The sequence below is a fragment of the Filicampus tigris genome, chromosome 20 (assembly GCF_054856515.1).
Source record: "Filicampus tigris isolate MCC_2025a chromosome 20, RoL_Ftig_1.0, whole genome shotgun sequence".
Taxonomy (NCBI): Eukaryota; Metazoa; Chordata; class Actinopteri; order Syngnathiformes; family Syngnathidae; genus Filicampus; species Filicampus tigris.
Window position 1 is genome coordinate 2490448 of NC_141236.1, and position 21215 is coordinate 2511662.

Sequence of the window (21215 nt, forward strand, 5' to 3'; positions counted from 1 at the left end):
TGCTGTGGCAATATTATAAATAGCAAGCACGGCGGGGAGGGGCTTCGGGGCATCCTACGCTGATTGGACAAAGACGTCTACGCGTGACGTATGAGCGACTTGTGGTGTCGTCAAGTTACAGCCTCACACAATCAATCAGTGATTGTTAAGTCACACATGACGTTGTAATTACTACTATGCCACGTTTGATATTTTTTTCAAACGAAAAGATGGACCAGCTTGTAGGTCATTTAAAAAAAAAGGCAAAAAATGTTTGTACAATTGTTTTTTTTAAATTGGTTATATATTTGTATTTACAGATTTGTTTTTGTTATGTAAAGTTGTTTACCGTAAAAATACAATAATTTATGCTCCTTTTTTAATTGTATTGTTTGTAATGAGGCGTTGATGCAGAACCTTGGACAGGGGCGTAGCTAGAAATTTTTCAGTGGGGGGGCCAGAGTAGAATAACACAAGTGAATTTTATTTCATGAAACCATGGCTATGCATGGTAAAATAAACAATGACTTCTCGACCACGTTGTTTGCTTGCTATGGTGTGGAAGTAATGATTAGGGGTGTGACGGTAGGCTAAATCACATTTCGGTTGGGTTCGGTTTCTTGGAAACTTCGGTTCGGTATATTTTCGGTACAAAAAAACTGATCTTTTTTTTTTTAAATATGTTTATTTAGAAAAGATGACAAGTAAATGGAACATGTTTTTTTAGAAGAAAAAGTAACAGCGAACCATTCGGGTGACATTCTAAGAAATTACACCAGAATAAAAAATACACAAACAATAAAGATCTCTTGATTTTGTAAATCATTAAGACACTGAAATCTTTAAACACTCAGCAGCAACAGCCTATGACACATCTAAGTATTCAAGTTAAAGACAAGTTGTCATTACAGTACATATACACTTTTTGTGCTGTTGTACTTTGTTTTTGGCAAAAAATACTGCTTGCTTCCTCGTCCAAGAAAAATTCAATCTCGGATGATGTCGTTTTAAGTGCTATTATGTTAGATGTGCTAACTACAGCATAGCCGCCGAACTCATGTTGCAATGTCGGCACACAACTTTGGGACTTATACACGGACCTTTCCCCATCTGCGATTTTAACAGGAAAGCTTGAATGTTCCCAAACAGGAGACAGCAGTGTACGGGGGACCTTCGAGCGCTGGCTTGTTTGCTTATGCCATTATAATGCCATTTATTCATGAATTTATGATTTATCACGGCTTCAATAGCGTTGATGCCAAAAATCGGTAAGTGACTCACTACAAAACTAAACTAAAAAAGATGTACATTGCAAAGTTATTATAGGTAACGAAAACGATTCAACAAAACTGAAAAAATAAATAAATAAACATTTTCGTTAACGAAATAACATCAAAATGAAAAAAGAAAAACTGTAACTACATTTTATAGCGAAAATGTCCTTCGTTTTCATATTTTTTTATTTCATACATAAGCTTTCGGATTTTATTTTGAATGTATTTATTTCAGTATTACTGTTCGGCACTACGGAAGACGGAATTTTAGTATAATATTCAATACTTCGTGACTTTTTTTTTATCATTCACACAAGAAATATCTATCAGACCCATTTCTGAACCACTTATCGTCATAAGGGTCGGAGGTCATTTTCTTTTAGCTTAATTAAGACAGCTGCTTGACTGTAAGTCGTCCTGATTGTTGTGACTGGATTGTTCCTTGATGTATCAGTTGCTATACAGTTGCTGCGGTCCTTTTACCATGTCATCTTTATTCTGTCATATAGGATCATTGCAGGATTGGAGGACATTTTTCCATCACACCCATCAATTTTTAAATACATATACATACACAAACAAAATACTAAAATAAGCAGTTTCTAAGTAAATGTACTTGTCCTGAGACCAAATCGAAAAAAGCGAAAACTAAAAGAAAGGTATACTTGAAAATAGTTTTTAACTCATTCACTGCCATTGACAAATTTACTTGTCTTTTCACAGTCCGGCCATTCAATCCCAGGAACTTAATTTTTAATTTTTTTTCAAACGTTAGGGTAAAAGAGGATCTGAAAATGTCTGGCAGTGAATGAGTTAAAATCCCAAATAAGTCTAGAGTACCCCCTGCAATGCCATCCCCAACCTCTATGGCGGCAGGCTGATGAGACAGGGCCTCGTCCCGGCTTCCCGGCAGCGCCACCCACCTGTAACGACCCCTCAGCAGCAGAGGTTGGCACTTTACCCTATTTAATCGGTCCGTCCTCCATCCACGACCTGGGTACCCTTCCGTCTTCATCCCTCCGCCCTTAATCATAAAAATAATCGTCTCCGACCCCGTCCTTTTAAAACGCTTCCGTCCTTACATTCCGTCAGTTCGCCCCGCCCCACCCCAAAGTAAAATGATAATAATAAGCGTACGTGCATGCCGTGGGAGATATACTAACGGCAGATTTTCATGATTCATATACATTATTTAAAGCTCATTACAGGAAAATTACAGTAATTGTTCCAACCAAAAGTATATGTAATCTGAATACTCCATCCATCCATTATCGATACCGCTTATCCTCACAAGGGTCGCGGGGAGTGCTGGAGCCTATCCCGGCAGTCTTAGGGCAGTAGGCGGGGGACACCCTGAATTGGTTGCCAGCCAATCGCAGGGCACATAGAGACAAACAAACATCCGCACTCACAATCACACTTAGGGGCAATTTAAAGTGTCCGATCAACTTACCATGCATGTTTTTGGAATGCGGGAGGAAACCGGAGTACCCGGAGAAAACCCACGCAGGCACGGGGGAGAACATGCAAACTCCACACAGGGAGGCCGGAGCCACGACCTCAGAACTGTGAGGCGGACGTGCTAACCAGTCGACCCCCGCGCCGCGGTCTGAATACTCAATTATTCTATACAATTTTAAGTAGGATACTCAATAGCTGCACCCATATAGAATATATGCAGATAATGTCTATGATTGTCCATGCACTGACAATCCAAAAAAACAACCACAGTCTAACTGACTGAATAAGAAAATAAAGGAATTATGTCTCAGGCGGCAGTGAAGTCGTTGAGGACGGCCAACAGGACTTAAACCTCCCACAGCCCTTGTCGGAGTAAAGTACAGTGCTTTGTTAAAGGCACGGAAGTACACAAGTGTGTCTAGAAACATGAATGCACTTGCTTGAACTCGCAGGAAATAAGGTACACTAGAAAGTGGTGAGTGGTCACATTGTGCAAGATTGAGGACCACTTCTAAGAAATAAGTGTGTGTGTGTGTGTCTAATCACAATTGCAAAATTCCACAAGATAGGTGGCCTCATTTTCAGTCTGCAAACGACACAAAACGTTGCTGACTGGCACAAACACCCTCATAAGTCTTACATTATCAGTTCATGCAGGGCTGTTAACGCTTCTCTCAGTATTGGAAGATGGAAACTAATAATACCTTGCTTAAAAATTGATCTATTTTATGTCATTTTAATTTGCTGTAACACCTGAATTCCCTCCTCTTTAGCAGATAAAATGCTGCTCTGTCAAATTCTGGAGATAAAAGCCAGACCAACATTTTACACTTCTTTCTTTGATGAACCCCTTTGTTGCTTTCTAGTCATTATCTTGTTACAGTGATGAAAGATCTCCTGGTCGCTTTTTGCATCTTTCTTTCAATTGACCGACCAGGCGGGCCTGCAACACAAACGAGAACAAACAGACGGACTAAAGCACTGACGAATGAACGGCCACCTCTGTAGATTGTGACGCATTCTCTGCTGCCCTCTGGAGGTCATTGCTGTCACAAACAGTCGTCTGTTTACAGCTCCCACAAATTGTTTCAGCCATCAACTGTTGCTAGTTTCTTGCGCATTTGATGTCTGTAGACGGACGGACAGACAGATGCTTTCTTTCCCCTCGAGGATATTACTTACGGCCTATGTTTGTGTAGTGTCTCTTTTTGCTTTTCTATCACCTCTCAGCTTCACAACTGCTCATTTTTCACCTATAGAAAGCTCTCTGGTTTTCAACTAGTCAAAATGTAGACACAATCCAAATGTGAAACTGGACATAGGCTCCATCTCCCTCCAGTTGCTGTGCATTCTTTATCTTTTGTTCCGAATCTTGGGACACTCTGACACCACGTTTATTCTTGCTCCCATGTTCTCCGTGCCGGTTTCTGTGCAACTCTGCCAAAATCTCTTGCTGTCGTAATTCTGGAATCCCTTCACCACCACATTTCCAATTGGATGTGGGGTTTGTCATCACAGCACTCTGCCGTCTGAATGGACCTGATGCAGAGCAATGATTTACGTGTGTTCATTTTCACTAGTGTGTGTTTGTTTGTTTTAGGAATAGCTGACAGGTTGGCTTACCTAAGCTAAAACAACATTGACTTTGCCTAACATTAACCTCAAGGCTAGATAGCAGTTAGCAAATAGTAAGAGTCAGATGTCATTTTGGTCATCAAAGAATTCTGTATTTTGTATGTGTGCATGTGTAGGTTTCATATAATACCACGGCAACAATCAACCGATATCCAACATAATACATACCGGTATTTTATAAATCTGTATTACTTAAAGCGTCTAAAAGTCAACCCAAACATGTTTTTTTCAAGAATATGTTCCATGCAGGCCCACCAGTTGAAACATAGCATTCTGTGTTGTGGTATATGAGTTAAGCAACAAAATCCACCCGTTTTTAGCCATCTCTGGGGGCGGCCATTTTGTAATTTCTGTCGACTGAAAAATACATCACACACCCTCAGGGCTCAGATAATACAATACAATTTATATAGCGCATTTCATAGCAGCTGACCAATCATAGCTCAGCTTCAGAAAACAAGTGAGCCGTGATTGGTCATTATCAGACAAGCGGAGCGATTGTCGGAGACACACAACTCCATTTCCAGATTGTGGTACACGGTGCACACAATAGGCACGTGGGGGGCCATTTATATATATATATATATTTATTTATTTATTTATTTTTCATAGTTTAGAAACGCTGACAGAAGCCTGTTTAAAATCAGAGGCAGATTGGCCTATAGGAGGGTACTATGTTTTTCCTCCCTGGAAAAAAAGATGAATGACGGATGACGGAAGGGTACCCACACTGCAGACGGATGATGAAGAATGGACGCTTAATTTTTAGTAAAATGCCCAACTCTGATTATTATATATACACTCAACAAAAATATAAACGCAACACATTTGTTTTTGCTCCCATTTTTATGACATGATCTCAAAGGTCTAAAATGTTTTCCACATACACAATATCACAATTTCTCTCACATATCGTTCACAAACCAGTCTAAATCTGTGAGCACTTCTCCTTTGCCGAGATAATCCATCCCACCTCAGAGGTGTGCCATATTAAGATGTTGATTAGACACCCCGATTAGTGCACAGGTGTGCCTTAGACTACCCACAATAAAAGGCCACTCTGAAAGGTTTTGTTGACGGAAACGCCAACGGAAGCCTGTTTCCGTATTGTACTGTATGACCAGTTTTGTGAGTCCCCAGAACAGCCCCCCCAATAAAAAAAATTAAAAAAAGTTCATCTCATAAAAAATGTGAGCAAAAACATAAGTGTTGCGTTTATATTTTTGTTGAGTATATTTTGAAAAAGTTGTAATATTATTAAAATTAAGTAATATATTTCAAGATTTTTTTAAAAAGCCTCGTTTTCTCCCCCCATAAGCCCAACAGCTTTATTTTGAGTGAGTTACTGTAGGTGCCTGAATACATCCATTATCCATACCGCTTATCCTCACAAGGGTCGCGGGCGTGCTGGAGCCTATCCCAGCTGTCTTCGGGCAGTAGGCGGGGGACACCCTGAATTGGTTGCCGGCCAATCGCGGGGCACACAGAGACAAACATCCGCACTCACAATCACACCTAGGGGCAATTTAGAGTGTCCAATTAACCTACCATGCATGTTTTTGGAATGTGGGAGGAAACCGGAGTACCCAGAGAAAACCCACACAGGCACGGGGAGAACATGCAAACTCCACACAGGGAGGCCGGAGCCGGGATCGAACCCACGACCTCTGAACTGTGAGGCAGATGTGCCAACCAGTCGACCACCATGAATACAATTTATCTTATACACAATCACTGCTTGAAGATTTTTTTATTTACCAAAGACAGGTGAAGACTCTTTACATTTGAAAGATTAATTTACTTCTTTAAAGTGTTGGGGCTCTCCTTAATGTGGCAGTGTGTCTGGTTCCTCTTCGTCCTTAGTGTGGGGGGCCTCTAGCTCTTCTCCCCCTTTAATGTGAGGGGGCAATGGCCTCTGCTGCTCAGGACGAACATGAACGTCATTGACATCTAAAGGACATGGGAAAACAAACACACATGCTTTCAAACTTTGCTCCGTCAAGTCTTACGGTGTAACTTTGTGTATTTTTTTGTTTTGTTTATCATGCTAGCAAACTTGTTAGCCAACACGCAGTTCCTTAACTATTGCGCACCACTGCACTAAATTCAAATTGATATCAAAATGACTAAAATTACTTATTAAAAAACGCCCCCCCTTTTTTTTTTTAAACTTTTTTTTATACAGTATATATACACTGTGTATATTTCTACTTCAAATTCAACAAACAACTTTATGACCATTATGCTAATGATATGCAAACTATTTACAACAAAAATAGTAACAAAATGTGTCTTCATTATGTAAAAATTGTCCTCTCCACTTTCTGCTCCTTCAGGTCAATTTTGTGCACATATCACAGAAGGATTCCTGTTATGAAAGAACTAGTAATGATGCGAGAATAAGATGTGAACAAACCTGCTCTGTTTAACAGAATTCGAGGCTGCTTGAAAACAAAGCCCAGTAGTTGACGTTTTTTCTCTTCTTTTGTTCGACGAAGCTCTTCTTCGAACTCTGCTGTTGTTCTTGCACACATTTTCACACGCTAATCACAACACTTGCCCGGCCTTGAGACTTCTGTAAACTATATAAAAATAATTGACTTGACTCAAACTTGACTTAATCTATTTGACAGAAAATTAACTCAGTATCCATAAGAATGATTAACTCTTTTATCCTTCCACTTCAAACGGTTCGGTAATTACTACAAAGCCTTGTTACATCATTCATCTCAACACATCATTTAAACAAATCAATTTGTCATTTTTGACAAAACAATATGCTACTCTGAATAAAACATATCTTCAAACAGTGATATTGTTCAGTGTCTTCTGTTTGTAACAGCATTACATCATCAAACCTTTTTTTTTTTTTTTGGGCGGGGGGGCAATATTTCATAAATGAAGAATTCCTCAACCAGAAATGAGCCTTCATACGTTTTACACTGTACTGTCTCATTTTTTCAGTCCAATTCAGTGAACTTGCCAAACTATGGGTGGAAAATATGTAAACATTTGAACCTTACCAAAAACATGCTTGCCAATCGAGTGTCTAAATAAAGCTGATTGATCACACCAAATATGTATGTATGTATATGTATGTCACATGCCAACCAGTTCTACTCAACAGCTCACACTTCTTTCTTACTAGAGAATTTGCATTAATAGAATACAGAAGCAAAGTAATATTTTTCATTATAGTTATTTTTTTTTTAAATTCTGTTAGCTTTGACTGATTTTTAGATTTCTTCAAAATAAAATGACTTTCCATTTCCGGTTTCAGCATTTAATTAAACGCGTATAACAGGTACATCACAATCTGCGTTCACTGTAGTTCCATAAAAATGAATTAGCAACAGAAAGATCTTGAAGTCTACTATACTTTGATGATTGTAACGTCAAATTTAGTCTTCAACTGAGCAGAAACATTTTTTGCCTTTTCAAGTTGGTGCATCAATGAACACTACACAGATTTGTTTTGGTATTTTCTTACTTTTTGCAACTTAAAAGGATTAAAAGGGGTAGCTTATTTCCCAATTTCTATATGTCTACAAAACAAAATGTTTCAGTTCAGCACTGTCTGCTCCAACGGAGTAAAAAAGGTTATCAAACAGCATTAACACACAATCTGTAAATTGAAAAATGTGTGAATTTACCATTTTAAATGCAATACAGCTTTATATTTGACAAAAGTTCAAAATGTCTTCTCTGTAACCAATCTGCAATTAAAATATGTTTAAGTTTAACTGCCTTTTACAGCTGACCCAATCACCTTTTTGATTCCGTTATTCAAGCCAAGACTCCAAAAGTCGGCACGTGTCGGGCAAGCTTTCTCTGTTTGGACGATCATCTGCGTCGCTGACATCTGCCTGACGGGACTCGTGTCCTCTTTTAAATCGTCCTTCCAAAAGCCTTGCGTTTGTGCTCTTGTTTCTACGATGGACAATATTTCTCATTAAAACGATGTGCGTTGACGGTGTCATGTTGTTGAGAAAATAATTGTTTTTTCGCATGCTTGCAACAAGATGCTTAGCCACGTGGCTATTCAATGACCCCTGAAGTTCAGAAACCAGGTTGCTCCGCCTCAGGACTTCCTGCGGCTCCTTGGTGTCGGCCTCGAGAAAGCTGTCATAATACGTAATGGTCTGAGCACCTGGTGACTGGATGCCCATCTTTTTCCTTTGCCGCAAGCCCTGAGCAAAATCAAACACATTTGGAAGATGTTTCCAAGACAAAAGAAGGTCTGCAAAATCCCTCGGTGACTTTGCCCTCAAGTTAAACTTTAGGCCGTAAACCACAGCATGAGGACAGAGGATCACTGACCACCCACCTTGAATGAATTGAAAACATGCAAAATGGTTCGAAAGCACACAAATAATTGGCCTCACTGTCTATCCCAGCTGACTTCGGGTATTAGGCGGGGCACACCCTGAATTGGTTGCCAGCCAATCGCAGGGCACACAGAGACAAACAAACAACCGCACTCATAATCACACCTAGGGGCAATTTTAGAGTTATCCAATCAACTTCCCATGCATGTTTTTGGAATGTGGGAGGAAACCGCAGTACCCGGAGAAAACCCACGCAGGCACGGGGAGAACATGCAAACTCCACTCCGCCCCAGAACTGTTCAATGACCAGTGAAGTCCTCAGAAGCTTCCTTGAGTATGTCTCTATTATGGAAGTTTGAATACATAAAAGAAGGCCGACCCACGGCCTTCTATGTATTCAAACTTCCATAATTCAGTGCCAGTAGCACTTAAAAAGATTCTGACAGTTGAGGAGAAAAATTCAAAGTGTTATCTTCAAAAAAAGATCAAAACTATGCCGTTACTCCAAATGGTTCAAGTACAGCATCAAATTTACTTTGGTGCACCTTTCGTTCAGGTAAAACTGCCAGGTGGAATGGCAGAGGGCTACACAGACAGATAATTGATTGATTGATTGACATTGATGAATAATAGCTAAAGAATATACACACACACAGCCTTACATTAATTACAAGTTCAGATACGCATAATTTTTACTTGATATACTACACTTTAATTATAAATATAGTAGAAAAACAATTTTAAAATGATTATTTTTTTCTCTTTCATGAAGATGAAGTGCATAAATGTGCGAAAGAAATGTTCTGCTGAACTGATTAAAGGTGAGCTTATTGTGAGCCTCAACTGTGACATGTCTTGCTCAGCATTTTACTCTGCAGTTATGTCAAAGACAAACCGCTGCTCACTGCAGCAAGATCTCAGGAAATATAAATGGAAAAATAGGCTCCACATAATGTGGCATTGAGCTGTTCATAAGTTACAGGATGAATGTAAAGTAAAGTAAAGCAGGAAAGGTTTCTGTTTGAGAGATATTTATTTTTTTATTTTGATAAGTTAATTTTGTTAGTTTGTGTTCAAGTAAATTTCTGGATAATAACTTTCTAATGTGTTCATATCATTCAAAAATACGCATTTTATTCAACTCGGGTTTGAATAGATAGAATTGTTTCGCTCACAAAAAAGAGCTAAAAAAAATCACGGCGTGAAGGTTGAAGGTAGGTATGGGGCGATACCAGTAATTTTGGATTCGATCCGATACCAAGTCTGGACCAAATATCGCGATACTTATCTGATATTGATACCAGAAGTGACTTTTAATTTTTTTTATACAAAGCTGCAAACAAAACCACGCATACTGCCGGTGCGCTCACACTAGTGGGAGGGTACACATCATCAGTTGGACAAACTACTCCGAACTATTTTGTTATCACTTCCATGTCATCTTGCCAATGGTGCTGTGGACTCCATGCAATGCCGACGAGTCGTGGGCCTTCACCCTGATCGTTCTTCATCCGATCAAATGCGTTTACAAAGTTCTGGTGGGCAGTACCAGAGCCAGCAGTCTGTTTCTGCCAAGGCAGAAAGCTCTTTACCCTTGGCAACACAAAGCAAAAATGCTGATTGGTTGACAATATAACCTTCTAAATTATGGATTAATAAATATATTATACAGTATATATGAATTAATTGCAGGTATCAATACTTTAGCTTGAGGGTCCATACTTAAAATTGAGCACTCTGGATCGGAATATCAATATTTTGGTATCGATCTGCCCATCCCTAGTTGATGGCAGTCAGGTCGGCCGTCCCTGCCCCTTATTTATTTTTCCGGGAGTTGGTAACCCTAGTTACGAGGGCACACAGAGGTACATGTTTAACCTATGCAAATTGTTGTCTTTGAAGACACGATGCTTTTTTCGCCCTCCCGAAAAACTGAAGCATCCAAAACATCTTCAAGAAGCCGTTCTTCTTTTACAGTCTCAGTGCAGTACTGCAAGGAGCGGATGTGCTCACAGTACTTGAAGGGCAGATCACTTCTACCAGCCAGTAAGTGTCACCAGTCACTGTATTTTGTGTAGACGCCCCCGGGTTTTCTTTTGAACATGAACCGGGACGGAGAAGCCATGCCCCGACTCTTTAGCGGCAGAAATGCCATTTTTAGGGTCCACCCAGACACTTTTTAAATGATCCTCCACAGTAACATCTGATTTTTGGTGTGTTTTCTTTGGATGTGTTTGGCAATGTTCTTTTTTGTAAAACAGAACATTCCAAAGGGGACATTTGGCTTTCTTCCTATCAACCTGCAAGCTTTTATCCTCAGCAGTAGAGACATCAGAGGACAAGGCACTTGTGTGTTCATGTGTAGGTGGAGGGCTGATCACCGGCGAGGGTGAGGCATCAGTCTTTTGGAGCATGGAAAGTTCGGTGGACAGCGTTGGAGCTGGATTCAAGGTAGGTTCAAGGACTTTTCTTTTGGCAAATCACCATGTCACGTTTTCTAAAGACTGTTTTATGGCAGACAGGGCAATAAAAATGTGCAGCAACCCCACACTCCAGACTGCATCGGCATATCTTATCTGAGAACAAATGAAAGGAAAAGACAAAATGGTGTATCTTGTGTGGGTGCACCTGCAGTTTAGGCTTAACGGCTATACAGTATACATACACACTCCCCTTCAAACAAAATGGCATTTTTGTAATGTAGATTTCCAGGTTAAGTCTTGATCTTATACCGTTTGGCCGGTTTATATTTAGGGAACAGGGGGCTGTGGTACCGCTTATAGCAGGTTGTGCAGCGGTTAGCTACTATTTGTGTGCTTCCGAGCTCACCTACCGTTTTCTTCGGAGTTTTGACCAGTACCGGTCCTGGCGTATAATAAATGACACTTCCGGCCTAAAGAGGCTTGAGAGATGTGGAGAAGGGATTAAAAAAAAAAAAAAAAAAAGGTATGGAGGAGGGGCCTGAGAAGGGAGGTCTGCAGCTCTAGTTGCACATCAACACAAGCACGACCTCCCTGAATCAAAGTTAGGGTGTATTTTGAATGGTAGTCGTGGCGTTTAGATTTTTTTTGGCGTGAATCATTGAATCCCTAGTCAGGTGGCATATTCTTTATTTTGTACAAGACGCCGCTTTTATAACAAGCTTACAAAAAAATGCTTGAAGTTAAACACATTTCTACACTTTTACACTGACTCTCCTTACGGCTGTCACGAGATAATCACTTGAGCTTGGAGTCAGGTGAATTCCTGGTGGTGGAGGCAGTAAAAGGCGGTGATGAGGAGCAAGTTGATTATGCAGGTGAAGAAAACCGCACAACACTGCGGATGTGAAGACTTGATTGCCCAGTTGTCCGTCTCAGACCTCAACTCTCCACTTTTGCCACTTTGGGAGACTCCCCATCATCAACCACCTCCCTCTTCCTCTTCCGCAGACCCTTCATCTTCCGCGTCTGAAGCTTAGAAAGATCCTGCTTCTGCATGTGCACCCGGCCAAATTTGGTGCCAAAGGCATCGTGGGAAATATTCTTCTTCTTCTTTGGCTGTCAAGTCACACGGGAAGAATTTCACTTACATTTCAGTTTACACAAATGTTTCAATTAATCACAGTAGTCAAAGGTTTCAGCAAACTCTAAGTTTGAAACCATTATAATTATAAACAAAAGTTCATAATGTGCCAACTCATTACAAAATTCCCTATATGTGTAGTTTTAAAAAGATAAATCAACCCAAAAATGTTCTTCACAACAATATGTTCTATCCAGCGCCACTAGTCGAAAGTTGATATTCTGATTGATAATTGTTTTTGTGGAATATGAATGAATCAAAATTAATCAGCAAAATCCACCCATTTTTGTCCATGTCAGAGGGTGGCCATTTTGCCACTTGCTGTCAACTGAAAATGACATCACAGTTGCTCAGGGCTCAGGTAACGACCAAACACGGCTCACCTGTTTTCTGAAGCTGAGTCATGATTGGTTGTTACCTGAGCCCTGAGCAACTGTAATGTCATTTTCAATTGAGAGCAAGTGACAAAATGGCCGTCCGCTAAAATGGAGAAAACCGAGTGGATTTTGTAGCTCAACTCAATGTAATATTAATCTGAATGCTGTGTTTAGATTAGTTAGGGTGCATACAAAAAAAAAAGAAATTGGGGTAGACTTCTTCCCCTTTCAATAGCACTTGAATTCATTGTTTTTTTTATGTAGTCCAAACTTAAAGCAACACTGTCATATGTCAGTTTTTGTTGATTATGGCGGCGCCATATGGACAAAAGCGGTAGTGTTTTGACAAGAGTCAACCACATTTCCCATGCGCGCCACCGCGTAGTGTCGTGAAATCTCGATGGCATGCAAGTTGGACTAAATTGCATTTTTATTTCCAATGGCTGTGTGAAAGATGAATAGCGATGAGGTGATGAATCATATTTTGTTCAAACAATACTTTTGTTTGTTTTGGGGCTTCTGCCATGACACCAGTAATTGCGCGTAGACGTTGGAATCGACTTCCGTCCTTATAGCGAAAGGAGGAAGTGAGTATGCCGAAAGCAATTCAGGACATTTGTATTTTTTTGTGTGCCAGGGTTGCTCCCATCCTCCTCAAAGTTACTTAGTGCCTGTAAAAACGATACAGATACCCCCAGGGCATGACAAAAGTCCCATTCAGCTAGTTTTAAGTCAATGTTTCATCAAAAGAGTTGTAAATTTTTTTTATTAAGGTCGATTTCCTGCCCAGTGCTGCTTTAAACTGAAACTGCACATTGTTGACTGAAATGCATCAAATCTATTATGATTTCTACTATCCTTCATTGAGTAGACCTGGAGCATAAAATGATTCTAAACCAGTTAATAAAACCTCCTGATTAACTCTTTCAATGCCAGCCATTAAAAAAAAAAAAAAAAAAAAAGAACCTATTGAGCGCCAGACATTTTAGAGCATTCTGACTGATCTTTCAAGGCTCACAGAATATTGAGTATGTTAACACAGAAACTACCAAATGAAAGACACGACACTCTTTCATCAAAAAGAAAGGTTTCTTTATACCTTAACTAATTTTTAATAATCATCTTATTTAATTTTTAATAATCAGCAGTAGAATATGGGTTGGTTTCACCCAAAGCACCTATTTTGGACCAATCTGGTGCCACCTGCAGGTCACATTGTGCATGATACAAATACGGCGAACCATTGACATTCGTAGAAGATAGGGATTATTTGAGCCTTGCCAAGAATAGTGAAAATTTGCAAATAATTGACAACTGCCTTACAAGGGGGGGTGTTGCAATTATGCAGAGATGCCACGAGATGGCAGCATATCATTTAAAACACAACGCGTCTTAGGGCAACCACACACTGGCAATGCTTCTGAACTTGACCATTGCAAAAAATGACAGTTGGCCGCGCTCACCCGTGGCAGATGTGAGCTGTGCGAGCCCTATCAAAGTTAAGGATTCACTCCATGCCAACTACACAGTAAGTTTCCGCATGTTTTCACTCATTGCAAAGTTAAGATACATTTTATGCTTGGCGATTGTTTTATTGTCATGTTTATCTCCAGCGAAATGGTTCACCTGAAAATTAGCCTTTCTGAGGACCACAAAGTGAGACTAGAGCCATTTTTTCTATTCCCAAAACACACCCAATTCAATTCAACTCCCTGCTTCATATCAACCAGACAACATATAGCCTAAGAAGGGCAATATTGACTTTACTTATTTGATTTGATTTCTAATTTGATTTGGTGTGTGTAGCACAGATGGCCTTATATGTTCAATGAATTCGGGGGAAAAAAAAGGATTTGATTCCTTTGAATGGTAACCAAACAGACATTACATTTACCTTTAGAGCCTTGGGCTGCTTGTGAGATAACTTGTACAGGTCGTCGGATGCAAGGTGTGTTCTTCTTAAAACAAAGTCAAAGGACGGCCCGATCTCCTCCAGCTCAATGCGCGGTGTTCTGCAGCCCGACTTTTTCAACAAAGACCTGAAAAGACAGTCACTTTTATAAGGCAGACTTTATCCAATCACAGCTCACCTGTTTTCTGAAGCACGATTGGTCGTTATTTGAGCCCTGAGCGACTGTGATGTCATTTTCAACCGACAGAAGTAACAAAATGGCCGCCCCCTGAGATGGCTAAAAAAATGGGTAGATTTTGCTGCTTAACTCATATTACACAAACGCAACATTAATCAGAATGCCTTGTTTCAACTAGTGGGCCTGCATAGAACATAATCTTGGAAAAAAAAGGTTGGATTGACTTCCACTTTAAGGAAAATTAAGATCTAAATGTTCGCGTTTCACCTGTAACTACGCATGAATATTTTGCCTTCCACGGCGGTGAAGTGCAGAACGTGTTCTAAGCCTGCCAATCGCACCGCAGACACAGAAGGGCCCCTGAAGAAGTCTGCAAACGAAAAGCAGACGGCAGCCCATTTAAACCAAACATGCATCATTTTCCATTAAATGTCATATTGTGCGTCATGATGTGTACGGACCAATGAGCAGACTCTTTAGACGTTTGTAATCGTTGTCCACATCGAAAGCCTCACCGGCGAACATAAGCATTGGTTTGGTCCCCTCGGGACATTTACTCATCTGCAAAAACAGAAAGAAAACACAAAGTGGCTGAATTATCTATATTCACTCTGACTATTTTAGGTTAAATGTAAAGTGCTTTGAGTGTGAAATACGCCACATAAAGTTGTATTTCACTGTATTGTATCGTGCCCACAAACAAACCAATCATAAACCAAGAACCAGCTGTAATGTAGTTACATCAATACATGTATATAATACCTTAATGTCACTCAGGGAGACAAACTTGTCGATTCCCAGTTCAATCATATCCAACACGTGGAAGTCAAATAGACGGCCTGCAAATAACGTGCAGAAGACATAGACACAAAACAATTTAGCCATTCTAAATGACAGTCTTGTAATATAATGGAATACAAATACTTCATTATTGTGCTCAAGCAACATTTTCACATTTCTGTACTTTGTATATTACTCGCAACTTTTACTCCACATTTCCTGAATAAAATGTATACTTGTAATGCGATACATTTTTCCACGCCACCTCGTCGTTACTACAAAACAAGATCCAAAGAATCTGTTCACTGGCGTAATGACCTCTCACTCCTTTCCACTTGAGGTCATCAGACGCCAGTGCTACGTGATGGCAAGGCTAACTTCTCTCATTGGCCAACATGCAGCTTTTAAACTACATCACTGATGTAAAATAAATAAAAATTACAGAATTCTCAAAATTAGAACCACTCACTTCTTTAAAATACTTTTACTTCTTCTTACTTCTACTTAAGTACATTTAATATCAGAAAACGATTTGATGCTTAAGTACAGCAAATGTCAGACATTTTGAGACTTGTACTCATGTAATTCTCTAAAAGATGACTATCTATAAAAATATGTTATTTTTTGTCAAGATACTCGTACTGTATTTATACTTAAAGGGAAGCCAAGCCCCAAATTTCCTTTTCAATAATATGCTCTATGCGCCACGGCACGGCATCTGTGTTTAGACTAGCAGAGGGAGGTGGTCAGGTAACGACCAATCACGGCTCACCTGTTTTCTGAAGCTGATCCATGATTGGTCATTACCTGAGCCCTGAGCAACTGTGATGTCATTTTCAGTCGATAGCAAGTGACAAAATGGCTGCCCCAAGATGGACAAAAATGGGTGGATTTGACTACTTAACTGAATATCAGTATCAGAATGCCGAGTTTGGACTAGTGAGGCTGGAAAGAACATATTATCGTAACAAAAATTTGGGGTTGACTTGCCCTTTAAGAGTGTAAATTGGTCTATGAAACCAAAAAGAAAGTGAGAAATGCTGACCAAATATGAGGTTGTTGGGTCTTTTTTTGTTATGGGAACCAAACAGAAATAGGGAGCAGTCCGTCTTCTTGGAGAAAAATTCCTATAAAAACAAAAACAAACAGATTAATTCACAGGTTATAACATTGCAAAACATGTATTGTTAATTACAGTACTTGTGGCTTCATCTTAACTAACCAGTGACGTTGAGTCCTCAAACGGCCTTGTGATGTTCTTTCTGAAAAGAAAATTCCAATTTTATCCACTGCAAATTAGGGTATACACTTTCAAATAATCGGGCAGAATTTGACCATTTCCCCCTCCTCCGATTTAAATTTAAAAAAAGACCAATTTCTGGACATCTCAGAAAAATTATGCAACTAATTTCCATGTGGTGCCTTAAAGAAAAAATAGAATAGAATAGAATCCTCTATTTGTCATCCACACATGCAATATTTCTGCTTCTTTTTCGGCAGTCTGGATGCTCTGTGGCACCAGACTGCCTCTTATAGGTCAGTCTCGGTACTACGATGGTCATGTGGTTTGGGAGAGCTCAAGTTTGTTGATGGAGATATTATGGTGATGTGGGCCTTAGTAATTTCAAACACATCACACAAAATACAAGCGATAAGTGCACGCTTGCCAATTTTATGTCGTCATCTGTGGGGTCTCTCGCATATTACAAATCATTTGACATGTAAAAAACTGGTATGTGTGCACCAGAGGAGAAAACACATTACTCTGACTCACCCTGAAAATGCTTTTGAAGGAACCAAATAAGACGTGAATTATTTCAGGGCCAATCTAAAGTGACTTCAATGACATCATTTGCATGAGATATAAAGTGGGAAGAGTTATTTATGGTTTATATACTTCATTTGTCTAGGCTGTAAACCACTAAATTGTTTGCCTAAATTAAAAACAAAAATTGATATGGCATTTCCGCACATTAAAAAAAATGAAAGAAAAAAGAGAGACTTACTTTTTGTACAGAACAGCATTGGGCTTTTTAAGGGAATACTGAAAGGGAAAAAAATGAGTGAAGTCATGCATTCCAATGACCTTTGTTAACTTGGCATAAAATTAGAAAGATACCGTTTTCAAACTGTGCTGTTGTATTTTCAAACTGTGCTGTTGTAAAGTACACACTGTAATTAATTTTTGCCCCAGGCAGATGAGTATCTTTTCCTGGCCAGATGAGTATTTTGCTGCCCTTGTTTTTTTATGGGTATTCCTTTTGTTTATACCCCCCTTACCCAATATTCCAGCGCAATAAAAAGAATGAAAGAGAGCACTAGGATTAGAAAATAACAAAATAAATTAAAATAAGATTAATATATGTGCACTGGTGACTCGTACTCCACGAGTATAAGTAACTCGTAAGTATGGTGACCGGGTGACACATTCAATTCAAATATTACATGAGTAACAAACGAGGGTCGAAAAACACACTTGACGTGCTGGTGCTTTTCAATTTATTTTATTTTTATTAAAAGGAATGAATGAGTCCAATGCTAGGCCACGATGAGCAGCCTGTGGCTGAGGCCCGCACTGCAGAGTGAAAGAAGGTTTAGCAAGACCTATACCTGTATAGTTTTATCAAAAGCAAACTCATAACGGGGTGTGCATGGACAAAACTGAATAATTAGTGTGCATCTCTTCTTTGCACATCAATTGTCCTACATTCTTGCACAAAACTGATAGTTTTACAGACCAGTGAAGTCCCATTTACAATAAACGACAAGTAATGGTTATCTTACATCCCGTGGTTTCTCCTCAGTCTAACAACTGACAAAGTACAGGGACTTAAACTGGAATTTAATCCACAACTAGTATCTAGTCACAGTCACTACTGCTACTGTATGGTTTAAATACAGATGGGCATTAGCCTACATTTTGCTTGATATAATTATCAGTGGCCTTTAAATTGGGTAGCATCAGCTGACTTACTATGTCCTTCAGGGCCTGGGTAACAGTTTGATTGGCATTCCCCCCTTTCATGATCATGGCACTCTTTCCATTCTCTGCCAGTTTGGGTGCTCTGCTCTCCAGGAAGCGCTTGGAGCGCTTGGTCTTTGGTTTTCTGAGGACAGAATCACAGTACAGAATTACCCAATGACTCTTTCGCAGGAAATCTAACGAAGCCACAAGACCTCTTTTAAAAAGGCACCTTCCCCAAATCATCGACATTATCGCTTCAACAAAATGAAATGTAGGCTAGTATTTTTCATTCGTAAATAGCGAATTTAAGGATCAAGTGTCATTTTTAAAGGAATATGTTTCAAGGAGTCACTTCCGTGACAATAATGTCTCTGTTGTTATAACTATAATAAGATATTGTTATTTACTTTACAGGTTACGCGTTACGCGTTACGCAGCTAACAGTTAAAATCTTATTTTACGTTCACAAGCACGCACCACTAAAGCGCACATTTAAAGCTAAGTTATATATAATCTATTTTGTGTCAAAATAAACTTACATTACACCGTCGGACTGTGTCATTTTCGTGTATTTCTTCGCGTTCCTGTTGAAGCTTCACGTTGCCGAATGTCCACGCGCTGGAGATCTACCGGAAGACAACACGAGTTGTTCTGTGGCCACAACATGGTTGTGAAATGGTGCTTCAAACACAGTATCGCCGCCTTGTGTCAAATATTAGACAACGCAAGGACGTCACACGGTTTCAAAAGTAGCCTATCACACGGCTCACCACCAAATAAAAATATCACAATAGTATAATTACTGAAATAATGGTGATTTCGTCTCAAATCACTCACAAATTATTTACTTGGTGCGAGATCCGGGCCTGTTTAATGTTTAGATGAAAAAATGGATGGATACTTAAGCAAATTGAAGACACAAGGGGATCTTCCAACAGCTTGCCATCAAGTGGAAGAGCTTGTTTTGCCTATCGTCGCTGGCATGAATGGATAAACAAAGATACATAATTTGTAGTAGATAAAATATAAAATAATTTGAGAATTGACCACTGGTGGATTATGGCCTGAAATCGTTGAGTACATCTATCCATCCAAGAATAAATTTGGTAAATCCAAAGAGCTGTGAACAATGATGGTCCAATTTTAGAAAATATTTTTTACTACCATTATTGTGGTTGGATTCATGTTGTAGAACTACATTGCATCATACTGAGGGCTGTTTCTAATGATTGGGTAATGGTTACCTTATGTAACTACACGAGAGGGTCAAAACTTTAGGGGTTGGGTAACATTGTGGATGAACAAAACTCAGAACATGCAAATACAGCAGCTAGGGGGTGTCAAATAAAGAGACAAAGAAACTTAGATTCAGTAATTAATTTATGCTCAGGTTGTAACCATTCAAACTTCTGAATAACAAAACAAACCATCAGGAATAGCATTTACAACAATATTAAATTCTGAAACAGAAAAAAATAACACCATATTTTGAAATAAATTATTGGTGTGTCAAGAATGAGTGATTAAAATGAAGTAAGTGACCAAAAGAATGTTATTAGAAAACCCTAAAGGGATCAAATAAGGATTTATGTTCGGATACAATATCTTTGTTGTTCCATAAATAACATCTACACTATATGTGCCAAGAAATTAGGTTTATACACATATATTAATGACTAAGAAAGAAGCGTCTGTTTGTAAAAATTAGAGATGAATGGGAAGTTTGGGGATATTTATAATTACAAAATAAAGGGAAATGTTGAGAAAAAAGAACTTTGGTGGTATAATTCCAAATTGAAAATGGGTTCTTTAAGGATTGTTTTAGCCTATTTATTTCGAAAGTATGATTTGGAGGATGAAAGTCCCAAAAGTTTCATTCATTATTACTGATATATACATGCCGGGGTGTGTGTGTTTGTGTGTAGAAAAATTATATACATTTTGTAACAGATGGAATGCTTCCTCTACTGTATAACATTTTTTTATTGACCATGGTGACTTTTCCTCAACTATGGTAACCCGGCGCAGGAATAAGGACTCATAAATATGTATATATTTTTTAATACAATAAAATGTCATCGTGAGAATAATATTTATAAGGGCCGGAAAAGTTGAAAGGCCAGGAGAATTGTTAATCTATGCAAACAGAGTAATAATAACAACACATCAAAAGCTTGACAGATGTCAAAATTAAGGCTGGGAGTTCTAGTTGAACAAATGGCGCCCTTGTGTGGTTGACGGCTGCATTATTGCATCAGCAGGGGGAAAATGCAGAGAACAGACTTCGGTGCTACCTAACTACAAATTCATTCCTGCGTATGTTAATAACTCACTGCTTGTGCTGCTCATCAAAGCGGATTAACACCGTGTAGAACCTGTATATCTGGTCAGGCACACAGCAGTGATAGGTCGATGTAGTCCTCTCACCTCCTCTTCACGAATACGTGCAACCGCGCACATAAAAATCAATCCCGAAAAATACCACAAAACGTTGACAATTGATAGAAATTCTCTGAGGTAAAACGGAGGCCGCACTGAAATGTCGATCAACCAATAGTCGAATAGCTCAACCCAAGATACAATTTGGACCGGCCCCGTCATTTGAATAACATTTCCTTCTGCGCTGCAGGACCGAAACTGCCCAAATCAAAAATATATACAGGAAAAATAAAAGTTCAAATAAAAAATATAATTGAGAAAAAAATGAAATAAAAACAAAAAATATATAATAAAAAATAAAAAGTTTAATATCAATGTATTTA

The 21215-nt window shown here is 39.1% G+C and overlaps 1 protein-coding gene across 1 annotated transcript; it reads right to left on the reverse strand.

Moving 5' to 3' along the window:
- Window positions 1-11770: 11770 nt before the first annotated feature.
- rpf2 (ribosome production factor 2 homolog) lies at window positions 11771-19136 on the reverse strand. The gene is made up of 10 exons (XM_086019446.1): window positions 18993-19136; window positions 18463-18595; window positions 17495-17532; window positions 16711-16750; window positions 16534-16615; window positions 15471-15547; window positions 15170-15269; window positions 14976-15078; window positions 14513-14657; window positions 11771-12216 (listed from the first exon to the last, which is right to left on the reverse strand). The coding sequence occupies exons 1-10, from the start codon at window positions 19013-19015 to the stop codon at window positions 12040-12042; spliced, it is 918 nt and encodes a 305-aa protein (XP_085875572.1). The 5' UTR covers window positions 19016-19136; the 3' UTR covers window positions 11771-12039.
- Window positions 19137-21215: the final 2079 nt, after the last annotated feature.

What these genes read in the sequence shown, in the direction of transcription:
- rpf2 (XM_086019446.1), bottom strand. Translation starts at nt 19,015, where the DNA reads ATGACACAGTCCGACGGTGTAAT. An exon ending in ACACAGTCCGACGGTGTAAT is followed by an intron (nt 18,596 to 18,992) that starts GTAAGTTTATTT and finishes TTCTGTCCTCAG; the next exon opens with AAAACCAAAGACCAAGCGCT. An exon ending in TCTAAAGAGTCTGCTCATTG is followed by an intron (nt 15,079 to 15,169) that starts GTCCGTACACAT and finishes TTTCGTTTGCAG; the next exon opens with ACTTCTTCAGGGGCCCTTCT.